Source organism: Periplaneta americana, chromosome 6, assembly GCF_040183065.1.
Source record: "Periplaneta americana isolate PAMFEO1 chromosome 6, P.americana_PAMFEO1_priV1, whole genome shotgun sequence".
Taxonomy (NCBI): Eukaryota; Metazoa; Arthropoda; class Insecta; order Blattodea; family Blattidae; genus Periplaneta; species Periplaneta americana.
This window is the reverse complement of record NC_091122.1, coordinates 36,623,392-36,643,556: the sequence shown is the minus strand read 5'-3', so window position 1 is coordinate 36,643,556 and position 20,165 is coordinate 36,623,392. Positions and strand designations below refer to the sequence as shown.

The 20,165-nt window shown below is 35.7% G+C and overlaps 1 protein-coding gene across 2 annotated transcripts in view; it reads left to right on the top strand.

Moving 5' to 3' along the window:
- LOC138702193 (la protein homolog) overlaps window positions 1-19,819 on the top strand; it is a 56,868-nt gene extending 37,049 nt beyond the window's left edge. Inside the window, exons 6-9 of one of the 2 annotated variants that reach the window (XM_069829798.1) lie at window positions 265-310; window positions 2,763-2,930; window positions 13,872-14,061; window positions 19,247-19,819. In XM_069829798.1, the coding sequence (XP_069685899.1) occupies window positions 265-310; window positions 2,763-2,930; window positions 13,872-14,061; window positions 19,247-19,353 (511 nt within the window). In that variant the 3' untranslated portion in view covers window positions 19,354-19,819. The remainder of the gene's footprint in view (window positions 1-264; window positions 311-2,762; window positions 2,931-13,871; window positions 14,062-19,246) is intronic. The other variant, XM_069829797.1, reaches the window with a different exon arrangement.
- The last annotated feature ends 346 nt before the right edge of the window (window positions 19,820-20,165 follow it).

Genomic DNA, 20,165 nt, shown 5'->3' with positions numbered 1-20,165 from the left:
AGTTATCCCTGGCAGGAATGTTAATATGAATTTATGAGAGGGAGATTTCTTTCCAACAATAGGGAAATCTTCCCCATTCCTCCCGTTAATCACGTTTCCTCCATTTTCGGATCTTTTTTGAAAGAACTGTTCCATTACTTTTCCCACCTCAGTCACATTGTATAATCAAGGTTCTTTTATGTTGTTATTATTATTATTATTATTATCATTATTATTATTATTATTATGAAGCAGTAATTGAAGAATGTAATCTTTCGTTTTCAGTTCTGCCTATAACGAAGACAAGAGGAAAAGACATCAGGAAGAAAAGGTGAATTCAAAGAAGCCTTCAAATTCAAATTACGTAAAACAAAAAAGGAAGCATATCAATTTGTTGCTAGTTTTATAGTTACCTCGTTTTAGTATTTCACTTTCAGCCACAAGTTTTGAAACAAACGAGAGATCTGCATGCGTTTGCCATATATTGTAGTGGCAAAAAACTTGCCTATATTAACGGGCCAGTTCAAAAGAAAGCAACTCAAAATTTAAAGTTTTAAGAAACTTCAATTTTAAAGCTTCATGTTGCTGTGAAATATCCGATTAACTCATTATTAACAAGATTTGGAATAATTTCAACGAGTCTTTCATTTTTCACAGGAACATAAAGCCTTAAAATGCAGGTTTCTCAACACTTTAAATTTTGAGTTGTTTCCCTTTTGAACTGGGCCGTCGATATATACAGAGTGGTTCAGTAAAAGCGTGCAGAAATTATAAAGGAAATAGGGGATGCTCTACAGAACATTTTAAGATAGAGAACTTGTGGTCTGCGAAGTCAGATTAAGAAGATAGAGGCATAGTAATAGTGTTGTTGTTGTTTTCTAATGCCAGGCATTTGACAATAAAGTCATTTGACCTTTTGTACTCCAATATTTTTCAAAGATATTGTCATGGTTAGCCACTGACGCACAGATTTTGAGATGTTCTGAATCCATTTATTGATTTGAGTTGCACAATGGGCAGTTAGGGGACTGATATATTCCAATTCTATGCAAGTGCTTGGCCAAACAGTCATGGCCTGTTGCCAATCTAAATGCAGCTACAGATGATTTGCGTGGTAAATCAGGAATCAACTGTGGATTATGATGCAGAGAGTTCCATTTTTCCCTTGAGATTGGAGCAGCAGCAGCAGCAGCAGCAGCAGCAGTAGTAGTAGTATCCTTTCACTCCTTATGTGGAGCATAGGGCCTCAGTGAGAACCTTCCAACGGACACGATTTGCTGCCGTAGCCTTCACTTCTCTCCAGACTTTCCCACACTTTCCCACCTCTTCATTAACCGTTCTTCTCCATGTCCCTCTTCTCGCCCCACCTTCCTAGCTCCTTGGGGATTCCATTCCAATGCTTGTCTTTCTATAGCCTCATTAGGTTTTCTCAGAGTATGTTCTATCCACCTCCATTTCCATCTTTTAATTTGAATCTCTATTGGTTCTTCTTCTGTTAATCTCCATAAATTTTCGTTACTTATTACCATTGGCCAGTAGATATTTAAAATCTTCCTCAGACACCTGTTCATAAATGATTGCAACTTTATTATAATTGTATTGTTCGATAGCCAGGTTTCAGACCCATATAACAGGACAGCTTTAACATTACTCCTGAAGATTTTTAATTTTGTGTGGTTAGAAATGTTTTTATTTCTCCAAACCGGATACAATTCAGTGAATATCGAATTTGCTTTCTTAATCCTGGATCTGACATCGTCAATGGCCCCTCCAGTTGTGGAGACTATACTTCTCAGATAGTTATATGTTTCAACTTGTTCTATAATTTGATTTTCCATCATCAGAGCTCTCAGTGTTTTAGAATTTATGCGTAATTCTTTAGTTTTCTTTATATTTACTGTTAAACCTGCAGGTTTAGCTTCCCTATGTATATCATATATTTTATTCTGCATATCTATAAAACACTGGGATAGGAGGCAGATGTCATCTGCATAGTCCAGATCTTCCAGTCTTTCCATCAGGTTACACCTGATACCTCGTGCTACATCCTTCGTTGTTCCCCTCATTATATCATCCAGCACCATTATAAGAAATAATTCAGTAATGCTTCTATATTTTTGTATCATGAATTTGTTGATTTCCTGTTAGTTATACAGTTCACGGCAAAAAAAATGGGGCTCACTTTTGGTCGTTAGAAATGAAGAGTCCACTGCAAGAATGATGTATGTCATTTGGAATACATTTTGCAGGAGAAGCGATTGAAAGTTTGAAATGCTTAGCGCTCAAAGTGTAACTGTGATTTTCCGATCATTACTGGACAATGACTACCAGTGTTAATGCCATGTAACTCTCTATGTACATTCTATATGTCTTAAGCTATGCATTGGCAGTCTTGGTTCATTTTCGACAAAAAAGTGACATCCATCATTCTTGCAGTGGACTCTTCAAATGCAAAGTTCTACCGTGCGGTTCACACGTGTAAACGAACTGCACTTGAAGACATTGTTTTGATGTTTGTTCGTTGAAATTTATCCCTCTACAATATCAACTTTGTGAGGTGTGTGTGGTGTAGGATTAAGATGTCTGCTTTCCGTTCTGTAGGTTGAGAGTTTATTTTCGTTTTTAATTGATTTATTTAGTTACTTCATACCATATTCATCTTCCTCAATACCGGTAAAAACGTTTCAAACTGACGTCATACCGGTATTAATATTTGTGATATTCTTATCGGTAGGCCTATTAGCAATAAGGTCTCTAATAATAACAGATCATTTTCGTTGCAGAAAGCTGCAGAAACTGTTTTGCATCTGAAAGGAACGCTTGGTGAGGCCACGCGAAAAGCTATGAGGAGGAAGCTGATGAACAAAGGACTAAATGTTGCAAATGTCATATTCAATAAATCCAAAACCAGTGCATGGATTAAACTCATAGGAAAGAATTCTACAAACGAGGTAATGCTCCTGGGATTGGGGTAAACAAAACATTCGTAAACAGTGATCCTTCATTTGTTGTCACGCCAGGAGAAGTCACCAGAAGTACTTAGACTAGGGTTCCCAGACATATTGGAAAAAATGCTTATCAGTTATCACTGAGTAAATTTAGGCCGGGTGCACACAGAATCAGACGCAGCGCGATGCGACGCGACATTTTGTTTCATGGTACTTGTCTCCCATTGATTTCTTATTATGTGGTGCACACAGTGGTGCGACGGTCGCGAGCAGACACAAGGAGACACGAAGAGACAACATCGAATGACTGCTTGAAGTTCGTCGCGAGGAGACTGTCTGATAGCTGTTGTGTAGGGAAAACCTGGGCAAAGCGGATAAGCTAAGAATAAACAATGCCACAGGCTATATTTTGGTGCTCCCGAAATAAAAACTTCATGACTTTGGTTGTGACATATGTTGTCCACATATCTACAAAACAGCAATTCGTTTCTCGTACCTACGGAGAGTGATATGATTTGAGAAAGAAAATATAGTTAATTATCCGCTTTGCCTGGGTACCCGGGCAAAGTGATCCCTATAACATGTTCGCCTTTCTATTTAATTTCTATTCACTGATAATAAAAATAAATCAACACATAAACACGATGTTAATGAGTGTAATTGATGTATTGAATATTTCGTCAGTCTCTGAAGATCATCACAGATGTGGTTGATTCTGAGTGAGCATTAACTGTTTCTTCAGCCGCTGAGGAAGCTGGCACTGCAGAATTTGTTAAATCTGAGCCAGCTGTTGTTTCGCTGATTTCTGTCTCAAGTGGGCGATCTGTAAGTTCATCTGGAGCAAACTCTTCATCAATAAACACATTAGGGTTGTATGGCCAGATAGCAGAACCACTGATTGGAAGATTTTATTTCTTCAAGTGCTTTCTTCATGGCTTCTTCAGACCATTAGGCTTGCTCCGTCTTCCGTTTGAAAAATTAAACCATCTGAAAACACATTACGACCTTTTTAAGTAAAAATTAAGATCAGTGTTGCTGATTTATAATTTAATTAGTGTGACTTAATGCCTCCGCTATGTAAAATGATCTAAAACGCTTTATTACAATAGACAAATATATACAAAAATACAGCTGACACTTATACGTATAGTGGATAAGTTATCCACTTTCCCCTATTCACTTTGCCCGCAGACGCCACTTCGCTTTTCATTTAAGGTTATACAAACATAAACGTCAATAATCTTCTTCGTAAGTACGGCATTTTAGAACTAATTCTATCGCCTATATATTACTATCACATAACAAAGAGTTTCTGCAGTACTCTATGTTGTACAGCTGTCAAAAAAAAAAAAGTGGCCGCACTCGTGAACAGCGAATATTTTCAAAGTCCACTTCGGGTCGCGGCGATGTTAACGATGCATGTGCTTGTACAAGCAGTTCCAGAACTATGCAAGTGTGCCATATCTGCGCCTCGTAGACCAGCGGTAGAGTGCTTGTTTAATGATTCAAAGGTCGTGGGTTCGGGCCTTCTTCAAGTTTTCATTTTATTTTTTAATCGTTCTTTAGCGATGTAAATGATATTCAAATTATCATTTATATCCAGTTATCGTTCTTTATAGATATCACGTTATTTATATTTTGTTATCGTTCTTTAGAGATATGAATAAAATTCAGGTCATCATTTGTATTCTGTTATCGTATTATAACGATATGAATAATAATTATTATTGTATCTCCAATGGGGGTTAGCCCTATTTTACATATGTATGTTAGGGCTATAGTTTTATACACAAAAATATAAGCATAAAGAGAAATGGAAAAGAAAATTAAATTAGCTTACGCGATGTAAACAAAACATAAACAATCCGTAAATTAGGCATTGCGATTGCAAAACAAATATCAGGTATCAATTTGAAACATACAAAAACATTAACAACATACATACGTAACACTTCTATAACACAAATATGCAGCTTTCCGTACCATACATCATAAATTAATACACAATAGTCACACAAACACAATCAAACTATAATTACGACATTGCGACGACATCAAGCATCCCATAACTGACTCACATACATAACAAATCAAGCATCCGTTACAACACATACACTTCAACATAGTAACCACACTTTTAAAAGTTACAATTTGGCTCCAAGAAGAATAAATAGGACACTGTTACTAATTACTATTCTTCTACAATTTCTTAAATACATCTGTAATAAATCTGTGAAATTCCGATATGAATAATATTCACGTTTTTTATATTGTTCTCGTTCTTTAGCGATTTAAATAATATTCAAGTTATCATTTATATTCTGTTTTCCTTCATTAGCATTATAAAACAATATTCAAGTTATTTATATTGTTATTGTTCTTTCGCAATATATTAATTAAACAAACCGATATTTATCATTTATATTCTGTTATCGTTCTTTAGTGATACTGTATAAATAATATTCAAGTTTTTTATATTGTAATCGTTCTTTAGCGATATAAATAACATAAATTTAATATTAGGTTTGGAAAAATCCAGTTGCATAATACTGCTATTAGTTTTTCTTTTTGTATTATTACATTATACTATCTTGAACCACAATAAAATGAAAAGGAGTAACGAGGAATTGAACCTGAGACGTTGACATCTAAATTCCGACGTTCGTCCTCTGAGCTACGAGAGCAAAAGTGTGGAAACATTTTCGGAAAAATTGGCCCAATCACACTCTAAGATTTTCTGATGATTCGTAGAAGCTAGTCCAGGATGCGGGGGGCAAAGGCTAATTGAGATTTCCCGGTCTCTGACTGGGTCAAACATCCTGATAGAATTAATATTTAACCCTTGCCGTGACTTTCGGTGAAGTCCGGAGGGCCCAATTAGTCAAATCCACTCTCCTCATCTCCACGCTTGGGCCCCCTGGAATTTAATAAGATGCGAAAGAGATAGTGGTGTGCGGAAAGCAACGGGATGTTACCGCATTTAGGCCTATTCTTCCCAAGAAAACTGCAAACATGAACAAAGGAAGCTTTTAATAGAAGAAGAAGGATCTTCTGCGGACCTCTGGAAAAAGAACTAAGGAAGAGACTAGTGAAGTGCTTTGTGTGGAGTGTGGCATTGTATGGGGAAAGAACATGGACATTACGACGAAATGAAGAGAAACGAATTGAAGCATTCGAAATGTGGATGTGGAGAAGAACGGTGCGTGTAAAGTGGACAGACAGAATAAGAAATAAAATTGTGTTTGAAAAAGTGAGTGAAGAAAGAATGATGCTGAAACTGATTAGAAAGAGAAAAAGGAATTGGTTGGGTCTCTGGTTGAAAAGAATAATAGACGACATTAGGATATGTGGATCATATGCGGAGACTAAGAGGAAGGCAGAAAATAGGAAAGATTGGAGATTGCTGTATTTGCAATGAAAGACCTGCCCATGGACAGAACATTTATGTGTGTATGTTCAGAATGCCTGGAATATCGTGTCTAAGAACAGTCGCTATTTGCAAAGACTAGTCAATTCCATGCCCACTCGACTGCAAGATGATCGAGATAAGAGGAAGATAGACTAAATATTGAATTGTGGCTTTTTGTTTTGTTTTTTGAACGCTTAATTTTTTTAATGTTTTAAGGCCGACACCAGTAAATTTGTTATGTTTATGCCACGAAAGATATTTTATTGAGAATAAAATCTTTTTTCTTTCCATTTGCAGCCACAATATCGTAATGATAATGATAAAGTCATGGCATAATTTATTAATGAACCTGATGTTAATTACTAAAATAATCATAAAAGAGAAAGGAGCCATTATGTCTAGTTTGTCTCTCTCAAAAACACAACAAAAAAAGGACATAAAAAGCACGAGGTTGTAGTCGAACGCAGGACCTCATGAATAAGAGGCCTGAACACTACCATTATGCTATTGAATAACACACAGTATACTTCAATTATAACTGTAGATATCAGGCAACGTGGTCCAACAACATGTAACATCGCCTGTCTCCGAATTGTAGCGAAGATACCCGAAGGGAACTTTGTTCCAGGAGAGCGGCCACTTTTTCTTTTGACAGCTGTACATATATTTCTCTTACCTTGAAATATTTTAAGAAAACAGTCAATTTTCTTCACGCTGACTTCTTCTCTTATTAGCTAGAATGACAAGTCAGTTCCAGCAGCAAAATCTGGTAGGGATTCTTCCCCAACATAGCAGAAAGCGCTACTTGTTGGCGTTTCTAAGAAATAGGCATTATTCTCTTTGTCCGGGTTATTCGTTTTGCCCGGGTCTCCCCTAATGCGCATGCGTTAGTAGTGGCTATGATAGCACGCTTTCACTATCTACGAATACTAGATTGTTGTGTAGTGCACATTATTCATAATGGAGCTCGATGAGGATAAATTAGTTGTTTTAGTAAGCCTACAGGAAATATACGTTCTGTACAATCTTTGAAACAATATCACGACAATAATGTGGTTTCTAAAAATATGTGACAAATGCAAATGAGATGAAAGCACCACGTGAATAATAATTATCTGCTCTATACTATCACTCATTATTGATTTAATATATATATATATATATTTTTTTTTTTTTTTTCTAAATTATAGACATCAGCTCAAAGAATTTGAGTGACCATAAAGGTCCTGAATACAATAAACATGTACAATATAATGTTATGTGATACATTAAAGAAAAAAGAAAGTTAATTGTTGAAGGCAAATATAAGTGGATTAATTGAAATAGAGATGATGATGTAATATTTGAAGAGAATCCTTGAATTTGGAAATATAATTTTACGACCTGACCAATTGATAGCATCAATAGTTGTGATATTCAATTTTGACAGAGCAGAAACTTTTCGCTTACAAGGTCCCTAACATTGTGGAGATGGCAGTCATCAGACATTACATAATCAAAAGGAATGTGAAGTTCCTTAAGATAATCCCATGTGAATTTGGAAATAGAACCTCTACTGCCAAACAGCAAACCAATGACAGACCATTGTTTAAGAGGGACGTTGTACTTTTGAGAAAGATAAGGCATACAAGGTTCATATATGGACTTCTCAATATCAACTTCGGTGGCCTGATTTAGGTTTCTTTCGAAACGGATAGTAGGGTCAAGAACAAGAGCCCGTTTTAAGCGTCCGTTAATAGCAATAATGTCTGCCCGTCTGAAAGAACCATCTCATGATACACAATGTACTTCCTCATGAATCTCCCAATTGAGGAGCGTTTTTGCAAAAGTCGATAGATGCAGAAATCAAGATTTTACAGAAATTACACTAAGTGACAGGATCTATCGAGTTTTGAAAAAACCTGGAAGGTTTGGTAGTCTCTATATACAGTATGAATCAAGTTTTGGTAAATCTGATTTCATAGATCGATTCCGGAGATAGAAAACATATGATATCCATATGTAACTCACTATTGAAAATTTCTGCATCTATCGACTTTTGCAAAAACACTCCTCAATTTAAAGTTTTTAACGATGTCGCCAAAGCATGTCGTACACGATGATGTCTAGCATTGATCAGCAGCTCGCCTTTAGGGCACTGTCCAAGCACGTGTCCAAGTGTTTCAAGCTCGCTACAGTCTGGATGACGGCAGCGGGTTGTGCTTAGAGTTCTGCCCAGTATTGCGCGAACCGCCGAAATATTGCTTGACATTTTTAAAGCATTGGTCCATTCTGAGGAAGATAGACCCTTTCGATTGCTTACCCATGAGTTAGCCTTGGGGAGATCACTATAAACAATAACCCCTTTACCACGCAAGGTATGGTTTATCCAAGTTTGGAATGCGTCATTTCTTAAGTGTTTACGAATTTTACGACCTGACCAGTTGATAGCATCAATAGTTGTGATATTCAATTTTGACAGAGCAGAAACTTTTCGCTTACAAGGTTCCTAACATTGTGGAGATGGCAGTCATCAACACGAAGAAGAGTATTACAGATTATTTTCTTTATTGTGAGTCGTGAAGCAGTCATAAGCATACAAAATGACGTGTGTGCACTACATTAGTAATATTTAATTTTAAGACGCTTTCAATTGTATATATTTTTAGACGTATTAGGCATCCTTAGGAAATAATAACTAAATACAATAGAATTTCTCATATAGACAGTCCTCTTTCATTGACGCCGTTTTCTAGCCTAGGCCAGTTTTCCAAATCCACACAGCCAGCAAATCAGTTGTCACAAGCAGACAGTGTTAAGTTGTCGCGAGGCGTTGTAAAGCAAATGTCGCATCTCGTCTGATTCTGTGTGCACCAGTAGCGGCCGGTGATCGAAATCCTCGGTGAGGCCAGATGCAACTAGTTTAATTGCCTCCGATAGGAAATGTTTGTTTATGATATTATTATTGTTATTATATTATTAATATCATTATTATTGTATTATTGTTATTATTATTATTATTATTATCATTATTATTAGTCTATCCTTATTATTATCAATGAAAAATAATAATTTCACTCACCAAATAAGCTGTTATGCTCTGAGTTTCAGTGATTGTTTCAGTGTGATGAAGCAACCCATATGTGTTGAAATTCCCCTTTCTTTCTTTTCTTTTTATTTTTTTTCTTTGACAGTAACAAACAAGGCCAAGAGAAGTTTATTTTGCATCACATTACCACACAGCCATTTATGTTGCCCATACCAGGATGCAATAGAAACTCGCGTTTTAAGATTATGTGTGAGAAAAATTATCAGCGATGTCGTAGGTATCTCGGTAGTCTCTCTCTTTATTTAAAACTTCCTTTCTTTCAGTAATATTTCTTCTCAAAAAAGGACACTCTAACAATGAATTAACTGCACCAGCATTACTTCTCTCATTTGTTTCTGTTTATATTTTCCCGAAATACATAACAACATTGGCCCACATTCACTACTGTACTACACCCTCGCTTATATGTCATAAACTGAGACATACGGGGAGAGAATCGAGTGGGTCTCTGCCTGCCAAAGAGCTGGAATTTTGTTATTTATGGCCTAGTTAGGAAGACAAGTCACCACTGCTATTCCCACCCCACTCTATCCTTGAGGCCGGCCCATGGATGGGACGAGTGAAATCTGACCAGGCCAGACGAATTGTGCCTCAGCTACAACGTTTTAAGTGCAAACTCAAAGCCCGCGAAAGGACATGAAATGCATTAAGCGAGACCCGGCACGAACGATTCTGGTCTCAGGAACAAATTTTACTGCAAAACAGGTCTATATACATCACAAGCCAGACCCGGCACGAGCAATCCTGGCCTCAGGAACAAATTTTACTGCAAAACAGGTCTATATACATCACAAGCCAGACCCGGCACGAGCAATCCCGGCCTCAGGAACAAATTTTACTGAAAAACAGGTCTATATACATCAAAGTTTTCAAATGCTTCTACAGCAATATATGCTTTCTTTCAAATAAGTAATACATTATATGAAAACACAAAATTTGATTTCAGTTAAGCCAAGTGACTGAGGCCCGGCCTCACTTGCCTCAGTCAATCAGCCGCCATATAGTGTAGTTTACTACACAAACACTTTATTAACTAACTAAGTTTAAAAGTCATGTTGAGTAACAGTTCAGGTAAGTTGAATAATATATGATAAGAAGAATTATTATATTACAATTTCAGTCAACAACTTTTGTTGTAATTGTAATATAATAATTCTTCTTATCATAACTAACTAAGGGTACGAAAACAAGTAGTAAACAAAAATTGTTAGGGAGCATATTTGCATTAAGTTTAAGCTTCTTTATGTAAGTTGCTTTTAGCATCATTTCGCCAAATACTATCTCGCTATCACCAATTCCATTGACGCTAAATAACCTAGTAGTTGATACAGTGTCATAAATAACCACATAAAAAGTAATACTAAGCTGCAAAAACTTTTGCCCGTGTTACAACTGATTTAAAATGGAAGACAACATCAAGACAAATACAGAAGAAAATGGGTTTCAGATGGAAGGAGTCTGCATCGAAAAGAAAATGTTTACTTGAAAGAGAAAAGTGTAAATTGGAGGTGAAGATATCTACACACAATAAGAAAGCTTAGGAAAGATGGTAAACTGATTTTGTACCTGGGCGAGATATGGATAGACACCAATTTAAAGTTTCCCAAGTGCTGGCAGGAGTTTTGACTGCCATATTTGCGTCCAACGGACTCATTGTTGTCCACCAGGATAGCGCGAATGTACTCCAACAATTTCGAGAAATGTGATAATGATAGTCATAGCGACAACAACGCCGAAGACGCGGAATCTTTTACGTTTGACTTTGTTCCCTTGTAGCCAAGTAAGCGGACCTGACGTTTTCAGGTCAGAGTGTAGCGTGAAGTTCCCTCGCCAACTCGTAGCGCGAAGACGTACTTTCCCTGTTCATGTACAGTCAATGCCACATTTCTGGCGCGTGAAATAAGTAATGGAAACGTTGAGAGCGAGTATCTTATCTTTGTCACAAATTGTGGGCGAGAAAGTCGACAACTGTGATTACAATTTTAATGATAGAAACATGACGTTTTTACTGCATATTCTATATACTGTGGATAACAAAATAGCTTGTGGGTTTTATGATTAGATTAATACTTTTTGAAATAAAAATTGAAATATATTTATAGTGCCAATGGAAAATTTCCATTTTTAGGTATACAGTGATTATAAAAATTGTTTACCCCTTTCGTAGAAAATATATAGGAAAACTAATGCGTGATGTTTTTTTTCTAAATATGCCACTGGTCTCGAAAAAAAATATATTTCAAACATTTTAGTGAAAAATTGAGCGACACATTTCATTTTGAAATATGCACATTTTTTTCAAAATATTTTTGTTAGTAACTCAGAAACTAATTGACTCACAGAAATTAAACTTCACCACATTATTATCGATCACATTGTGATTATGTGTATAAAAAATCAACGACGTAACTTGAAAAATGTAGAAAATAGAAATTTCACCCATCACTCCCTTAAAAACTGGAATGTTAAAACGGGGTTTTATTGTATTTTTGACTGTTTTATAGAAACTTAATTTTGGTGTAGATTTCTCTCACGCTCTTCTCTTCTAATGTTATTCTGGATGCGAATTAGTCTCCTACTCAGATATTCGGGAGGGTACTCTTCATGGGGATTCCAATTATATGCAGTTTGAGATTGTACAATGGAATGCTGGAGAGTTATTTTTGTTTTATTTTTTTTTTTTTAGTTGGTTATAGGTTTTAGGCGTAATGGATCAACTACTGACCAGATATTTTGTATTCGACAGATAATGGAGAAAAAATGAAAGTATAAGGGTACAGTGCATCAGTTATTCATAGATTTCAAAAAGGCATATGTCTCGGTTAAGAGAGAAGTGTTATATGATATTCTTATTGAATTTGGTATCCCCAAGAAACTAGTTCGATTAATTAAAATGTGTCTCAGTAAAACGTACAGCAGAGTTCGTATAGATCAGTTTCTGTCAGATGCTTTTCCAATTCACTGTGGGTTAAAGCAGGGAGATGCACTATCACCTTTACTTTTTAACTTTGCTCTAGAGTATGCCATTAGGAAAGTCCAGGATAACAGAGAAGGTTTTAAATTGAACGGGTTACATCAGCTGCTTGTCTATGCAGATGACGTGAATATGTTAGGAGAAAATCCACAAACGATTAGGGAAAATACGGGAATTTTACTGGAAGCAAGTAAAGTGATAGGTTTTGAAGTAAATCCCGAAAAGACAAAGTCTATGATTATGTCTCGTAACGAGAATATTGTATGAAATGGAAATATAAAAATTGGAAATTTATCTTTTGAAGAGGTGGAGAAGTTCAAATATCTTGGAGCAACAGTAACAAATATAAATGATACTCGGGAGGAAATTAAACACAGAATAAATATGGGAAATGCCTGTTATTATTCGGTTGAGAAGCTTTTATCATCCAGTCTGCTGTCAAAAAATCTGAAGGTTATAATTTATAAAACAGTTAAATTACCGGTTGTTCTCTATGGTTATAAAATTGAATTATGTTAGTCTTGTTACAATTTAAGTCTATTTATTGACTGAGAACAAATAAAAAAATTTGTGAATCTGTTGTGAAACTTGGACTCTCACTTTGAGAGAGGAACATAAGTTAAGGGTGTTTGAGAATAAGGTGCTTAGGAAAATATTTAGGGCTAAGAGGGAAGAAGTTACAGGAGAATCAAGAGGAGTATACTCCTCTTGAGGAGAATGGAGAAAGTTACACAACACAGAACTGCACGCATTGTATTCTTCACCTGATATAATTAGGAACATTAAATCCAGACGTTTGAGATGGACAGGGCATGTAGCACGTATGGACGAATCCAGAAATGCATATAGAGTATTAGTTAGTAGGGCAGAGGGAAAAAGACCTTTAGGGAGGCCGAGACGTAGATGGGAAAATAACATTAAAATGGATTTGAGGGAGGTGGGATATGATGATAGAGAATGGATTAATCTTGCTCAGGATAGGGACCAATGGCGGGCTTATGTGAGGGCGGCAATGAACCTCCGGGTTCCTTAAAGGCCAGTAAGTAAGTAATTTAGCGACGCTGTATCAACTACTAGGTTATTTAGCGTCGATGAAATTAGTGATAGCGAGATGGTATTTGGCGAGATGAGGCCGAGGATTCGCCATAGATTACCTGGCATTCACCTTACGGTTGGGGAATACCTCGGAAAAAACCCAAACAGGTAATCATCCCAAGCGGGGATCGAACCCGTGCCCGAGCGCAACTTCAGATCGGTAAGCAAGCGCCTGAACAGACTGAGCCTCACCGGTGGCTGCTGGAGGATTAAGAAAGTGAACTATAAATAATATGTCATTGACAACGGATGAGAGAACTGTCATCTTGGTAACACATGCTTTTTGCTTAAGTAGACTGCTGCCTTTTTTTCCGGTTAATTAATGGACTATTATGTACAGGGTTAAACATAATTTTTTTTCTCCATACTTTATTGCAGTTTGTGGAGAAGCTGGTGGATAAGAAGTTAAAGTTATGGGGATCAGAATTTCAAGCAAGGGCACTGGAGGGTGAAGAACAAACCAAGTACTTGAAGAAGATCAATAAAGAGGTGGAAAAGAATCGGAAGAGGAATGAGAAGAGAAGGGAGAAGACTATGGGTACTACAAAGAACAATAGAGGACGTAGAGGTGAGGACACATCACGTTCATGATTTAGTGCACCATTCAAGTGCAGTATTTGCGATAGGTTATATGCCATTAAAATTATAATAATCCTTAATTCGCAAGGCTGAAGGTAGGATTTTTTACAATGTGTCAACTGAACAAAATACTGTATGATAATATTGATAATTAATTTTACAAGAAGGTGACCTACATTACACACCGTTTGCTCAATTGTGCAGCCTGGTGCATCAAGGGAGATGGTCTATAGTGCATTATTGAAGTCAAGTTTCAATGAATAATAAAGTAAAATTTCATTTAAACGTTTTTATGGGGCTGAAAAAGAAAACGAAGTGAAAAATGACATTTAATAACATCTGAAATAGCATTTGAAGACTATATTGGGTAACGAGTTAAGTCAATGTAGTAACATTTTAACAAGAGAAATTTAGAACATGATAGTTAAGCCATCTTTGAGTTTATAATACAATAGGCCTACTCAAATTTATAACATATTCTTGAAGAATGTAAGATTATTTGCAGAAAATCTTAGTTGGTTAGAGCCAAATCTGGCTAATATATTTCAACCTCCAATCCAGAAAATATTACATTGACTCACTTTGTTCTGTCAGTGTTATCTTCATTTAATAACATGTTATTTTACAAAAAGTCAGTTATTTTGGACTGTTTGCTCCTAAGAAATAAAATATGCCCTCAAATTGCGATAACGGTTCCATAATTTGATCAATTACATCATGATGTATTACATAATGCTTCACGTTTCCAAAGCAGTAACAGAGTCATTAAAGAACATAAGATTGGTGGAATTTAAAAGTGGGCCTCATCTTAACAATGACACATGTATTTTCACAATTCTTAAAATAAAATTAATTGTTTTATTGCTAATTATCATGTATTTTATTAATATTATATACAGATTCACGTTAATATGTTTTCACGCTAAATCTAATTTCAAACAGAATTGGTTTAAACTGTTTAAATGACGTTTCGTATCTCCTAGGGCTTAAAAAACGATTTTGTAAGTATAAAAAATTGATATTTTATTTTGTTTTGGAGTACATCATTATGTGGGATTAATTTCTTGTAAATAGACTAAACACAAATTACTGCCAATTTTCTTTCTTTTTTTCTAATTTTCTCTCCTAAAATTAGGATGCACGGATTATTCGAATATATACATTAGTACAGCACATTTCTTTTATATGTTTTACACATACATTTTTTGTTTCTGATTCCCCAGCAAAATTCCTGTACTATAATATTTCCGTCTATGGCTTATCTACTTCAAAGTATTTCATTTTAATTTGTTTTTGTTGACAAAAATTTTATTCTAATTCGAGCATCGTCAGGCCTTAAAATTAGAACATGAAACAAGTTAATTTAAATACACAAATGACACGAAAATAATTCCATATACATTGGGCATATTGTTCAAGTTTGAAACAGAAAGTTCAAGATTACAATAAGCAATAATTTATGTCAAAAATATTAATCTAAAAACATAAGTTAAAATCAAGATTAAAATACAGGGTGATTCAGGAGGAAAGGTACTTGGTGTGAGGTGTGATAATATTGGTGATTTTGAATAAAAAAAAGTTCATATTAAATATGCCCTGTACTTTAACAGTGCCTGACATATAGCAGCACCACCTGTGGGGCAACGGTCAGCGCATCTGGCCGCGAAACCAGGTGGCCCATTCGAATCCCGGTCAGGGCAAGTTACCTGGTTGAGGTTTTTTCCGGAGTTTTCCCTCAACCAATACGAGCAAATGCTGGGTAACTTTCGGTGCTGGAACCCGGACTCATTTCACCGGCATTATCACCTTCATTTCATTCAGACACTAAATAACCTAGATGTTGATACAGCGTCATAAAATAACCCAATAAGAAAACATACAACTATTTGAAAATCACGAGCGTCAGTCTCATGTTCCTTCATCAGAACTCACATGCGGACGCAACCAAAATGATATTAGGTTATAGTATTGTCTTCATTGGCCATTTCAATGCGCAATGGGCGTTGGATCGGTCATGGTGGAGTCATTTCTTGGCCATCGAGGTCACCTGACTTTACTCCATTGGATTACTGTGTGTGGGGTTGGTTTAAAAGTGAAGTCTACAAGCGCAAAGTGGAAACAAGGGAGGAACTTCTTGCTCGCATTTTACATGCTTATGCTCTAGAAAAGGAATGTCCGAATAAGCTCAGATGAGCAACACAGCAACTGTCTATAAAAGCTGCAAAGTGCATTGAAGTTGACGGTGGACTTTTTGAACATGTTTTGTAAAGAAAAGTACATAATTAAACAGAACAATGTTTTAATTTACTATCACCTGCACTTTTTCCGTTCCTCATTGTTCCATTAGCTTTCTCCGAAACCGTTAAGAACAGGACATGTTCATATGAACTTTTTTGTTCAGAATCACCAATACTATCACCCCTCAAACCTGACTCACTCTGTATCTTAAGGAAGTATTTACTTGTGAATATGCATCCTTTGTAACTAAGACTTATTTCAGTGAAAGTAATATAAGTAGGCCTACATTGGGTAAAAACGTAATACGGCGAACGCCAGTAGGGGAAGTTATCCCCACCCATGCCGCTCGGCACCTCGCTCGCATGCTCTCTCTCTCTCTCTCTCTCTCTCTCTCTACTGTCTCTCTCTACTGTCTCTCTCTACTATCTGTCTTGCTTCGATGGATCACTGCCTCGTCTCGCACGAAGGAGAGGCTGGAGAGAGAGAGAGAGAGAGAGAGGCAGACAGGACGAAGTTCCTCTTTTGGTTCATAGATGTCGCATTTATTCCTTTTGTTCCACTTTCCTACACTTAGATGTCACCCCACCCTAAACCCCTATTTCCACTCTTTCCCACTAGAGTGTGTGGTGAGCTTGTAGGGGAAAAGTGGAAGGGGGTCGTGGGCGGAGCTTAGCATTCGCCGTATTACGTTTTTATCGAATCTTTAAAAAAAACAATACAAAGTGAATGTATTATTGTGAATATTGTTAAACAAGTACAATTTGATGTGAGGAACGGTTGTCACAGTTGGGTTGAGTATTCTGATTTGAAAATATATCTGAAGATGCTCTAAGTAGAGGGAAAACGTTTGTGAACAAAAACAAATTAAAATAAAATACTTTGAATTAGATAACCCACAGACGGAAATGTTGTTGTTGTTGTTGTCTAGTGCCTTGGATTTGGCAATGAAGCCATTAGCAGTCGTGCTTTCCAATACTTTTGAACTGTAGTTTCTTCTGATCTTAATGCTTCACAGGTCTTCAAGTGGTCTTCATTCATTTCTGCTGGATCGTTACACAGGACACATATGGGTGAAGCTGAGATACCTATTCTGTAGAGGTGACTTGCTAGACAGTCATGATTTGTCAATAGTCTGAAGGCTGCAACTGCTGTTTTCCTTGGTCTCTGGGGGACTATATCTGGGTTGGAAAGTAGTGTAATCCATTTTTTGTCTTTAGCATTTGATTCTATTTCTTGTAGGTTTGAATGAGAAAATTTTGTAGTGATCAAGCGTTTTATTGAGGAATATGAGAAATTAAATTTAGACTTTTGTTTTATTGTTGTGCCTTTCTTGGCAAGTGTGTCTGCGGTTTCATTCCCCATGACTCCACAGTGTGCTGGAATCCATTGGAGATGGACAATCTTATTAACTTTTTGGAGTTGTGTTAACATTTTGTAGCATTCTCTTATTTTTGTTGACTTCTTTGTAGCATTTGAACATATTCCCTGAATTGCAGCTTTAGAATCTGACGGAAATGTTATTTACATAAAATCTTTAAATGAGTTTTGATTTGATGTTTATTATGATAGGGATTACAATATAAAACGTTTTCTCAAAATCAAATAAAATTTTAAAGTTAAATTTTCTCAGAAAATGCTGTTTTTTTTAATTTCGAAATAAAAAAAAACACAAAACTATTTCATATTATCATCTTACACCTCGCAAAGTTTCATTTTTGGATCATAATGTGATCAGGTTATATCAAGAGTTTAAGTTTCACATGACGGTCCATTCGGTTCACCAGATTCTTAAACATCTCTCCAAGAGGGATGACTGGATAGGTAGTTAATAATGGGGCAAAGGTAAACAACTTAGCATGAACTTTTATTCCACACCTTGAGGAAATGAAAGTATGGAGATTTTCAGTTCCTGGAATTGCTGTAATTATTGCATAGAAAATCGTGTAAAATATTAGTTTTTATATGCGACATAAATTGCGTGTAATTTACAGTTATAAAATATGGATAATGTAATTTATGCGGCCAATCCTGCGTATAACATTGTACTGTATTGTACCAGTATTCCATGATATTCATACTTAGCTTCACAGCTAGAATATGGAACACGACAAAAGAATCTTACTACTGCTATAAGATGCTGAGTTTATTTTAAGAGATACACAGTTAATTAGTTTGTAATCACACACTAGCAGGCAATTGATTTTATTATAGTCACAGTCTAGTTGAAATACATATATACAGAAGAGTTTTACAATATACTAGTACAGCATAGGGGTTAGTATCGATACTTAATACAAGACAGAAATATTCATGCAGCATTGTTGAATGTCATAAATAGAAGGCGAGAGAAATTAAATACTTCTTTAAATTGGCCCTAAATGATCTTATGTTTTGAGTTTGATTTTTTACATCCATAGGAAGGCTATTGAAAATTTTATATATATAACTCCTTTTTGACAGCACAATAGATTTGCCGATGGAGTATGAAAGTCATTTTTGACGAGTATTTATGCTATGAAGTGTTTAATTATTGACAAAGTTTTCACGACTACATACGAGGAAATTTATTGATGAAAACATAATATTGACAAGCCTTTTGCAGCTTTTTGAAAATGGTCCTACACGATTCCCTAGATTTGGCACCTACTATTATTCTAATTACTCTTCTTTGTAGTAGGAATATACTGTTACTATATATATATATATATATATATAGAATTTCTCCACAATATTGTTCCAAAAGTCATTACCGAGTGAAAGTATACAAAGTACATTGTTTTTAAGGTATTAATATTTACTACCTCTTGCAAAACATTGTTGTGATTGGTGGGGCCTGTAAACTCGTCATATTGGCATATGCGTTTTGGAAGGCTTAGGTCTGTCTTTCAAGCTACACATGTAGAAACCAGTGTTAAAATATGGATTTATGTTATCAGGTGCCCGAGGTGACGGTCTTGGTAGAGGCATGGTGCTCAAGAGGAAGGGGAGTCCAGTGCAAGGAGGTTCACCAGCCAAGAGTCAAAAGATTATTTATGCTTTTTAGTCCTAATGTCAGTCTACAAAATTTGCAAAGTATTCATTATTATTTATAATATTTTCGCAGACTAGAAGCAGCTCAGTGTATTTTCGTTACTTCCCTGAATTTTGGAGTTAATTTTAGAAGTATCTGAAGGAAAAAAAATTCATGCTGTCTACAAACAATTGTATTACTTCCACAGATTTTGTAACATACAGTATTTTTTAGTTAATTTAGGAGCATCTTAAAAATGATTCTATTCAGAAACATTTCAGTGTCTTTCCATTACTGTTACAGATTTAGTAATATTGGGATACATTTTTAAGTTAATGTAGAGATTTCTGAAAAATTGAAATAAAATGTCCGAAAGAGCTCACTACATTTTTTTTCATTATTTTCATAGATTAGAACTAAGTCCGTGAAAAGCGTTATAATAATCTACTAATAATAGTTTTTTTCTTTTTATGGAGAAGGAATCCAAAGGCTTACACTGTAGCCTGAAGCTTATTGTGCTTACCACTCCTATTCTGTGAATGATTGGATAGTCGAACGGCCGCGCTCTTATACAAGTACGAGTGCATACTTGTTCAGTTCCATCAGATACTGAGCTGAAATATACAGTAATAATTCGGTCTGAACTATGCAGATATTTTATATATATATATATATATATATATATATATATATATATATATATATATATATAAAGAGACTAGTTACATATATTGACTATATCAAACAGAAAATATTGGGAAGTAAGAAGATAACTTCATTGTTAAATCTCACTCACTCACTCACTCACTCACATACTTTCACATACATTCACGCAATATCTCTCT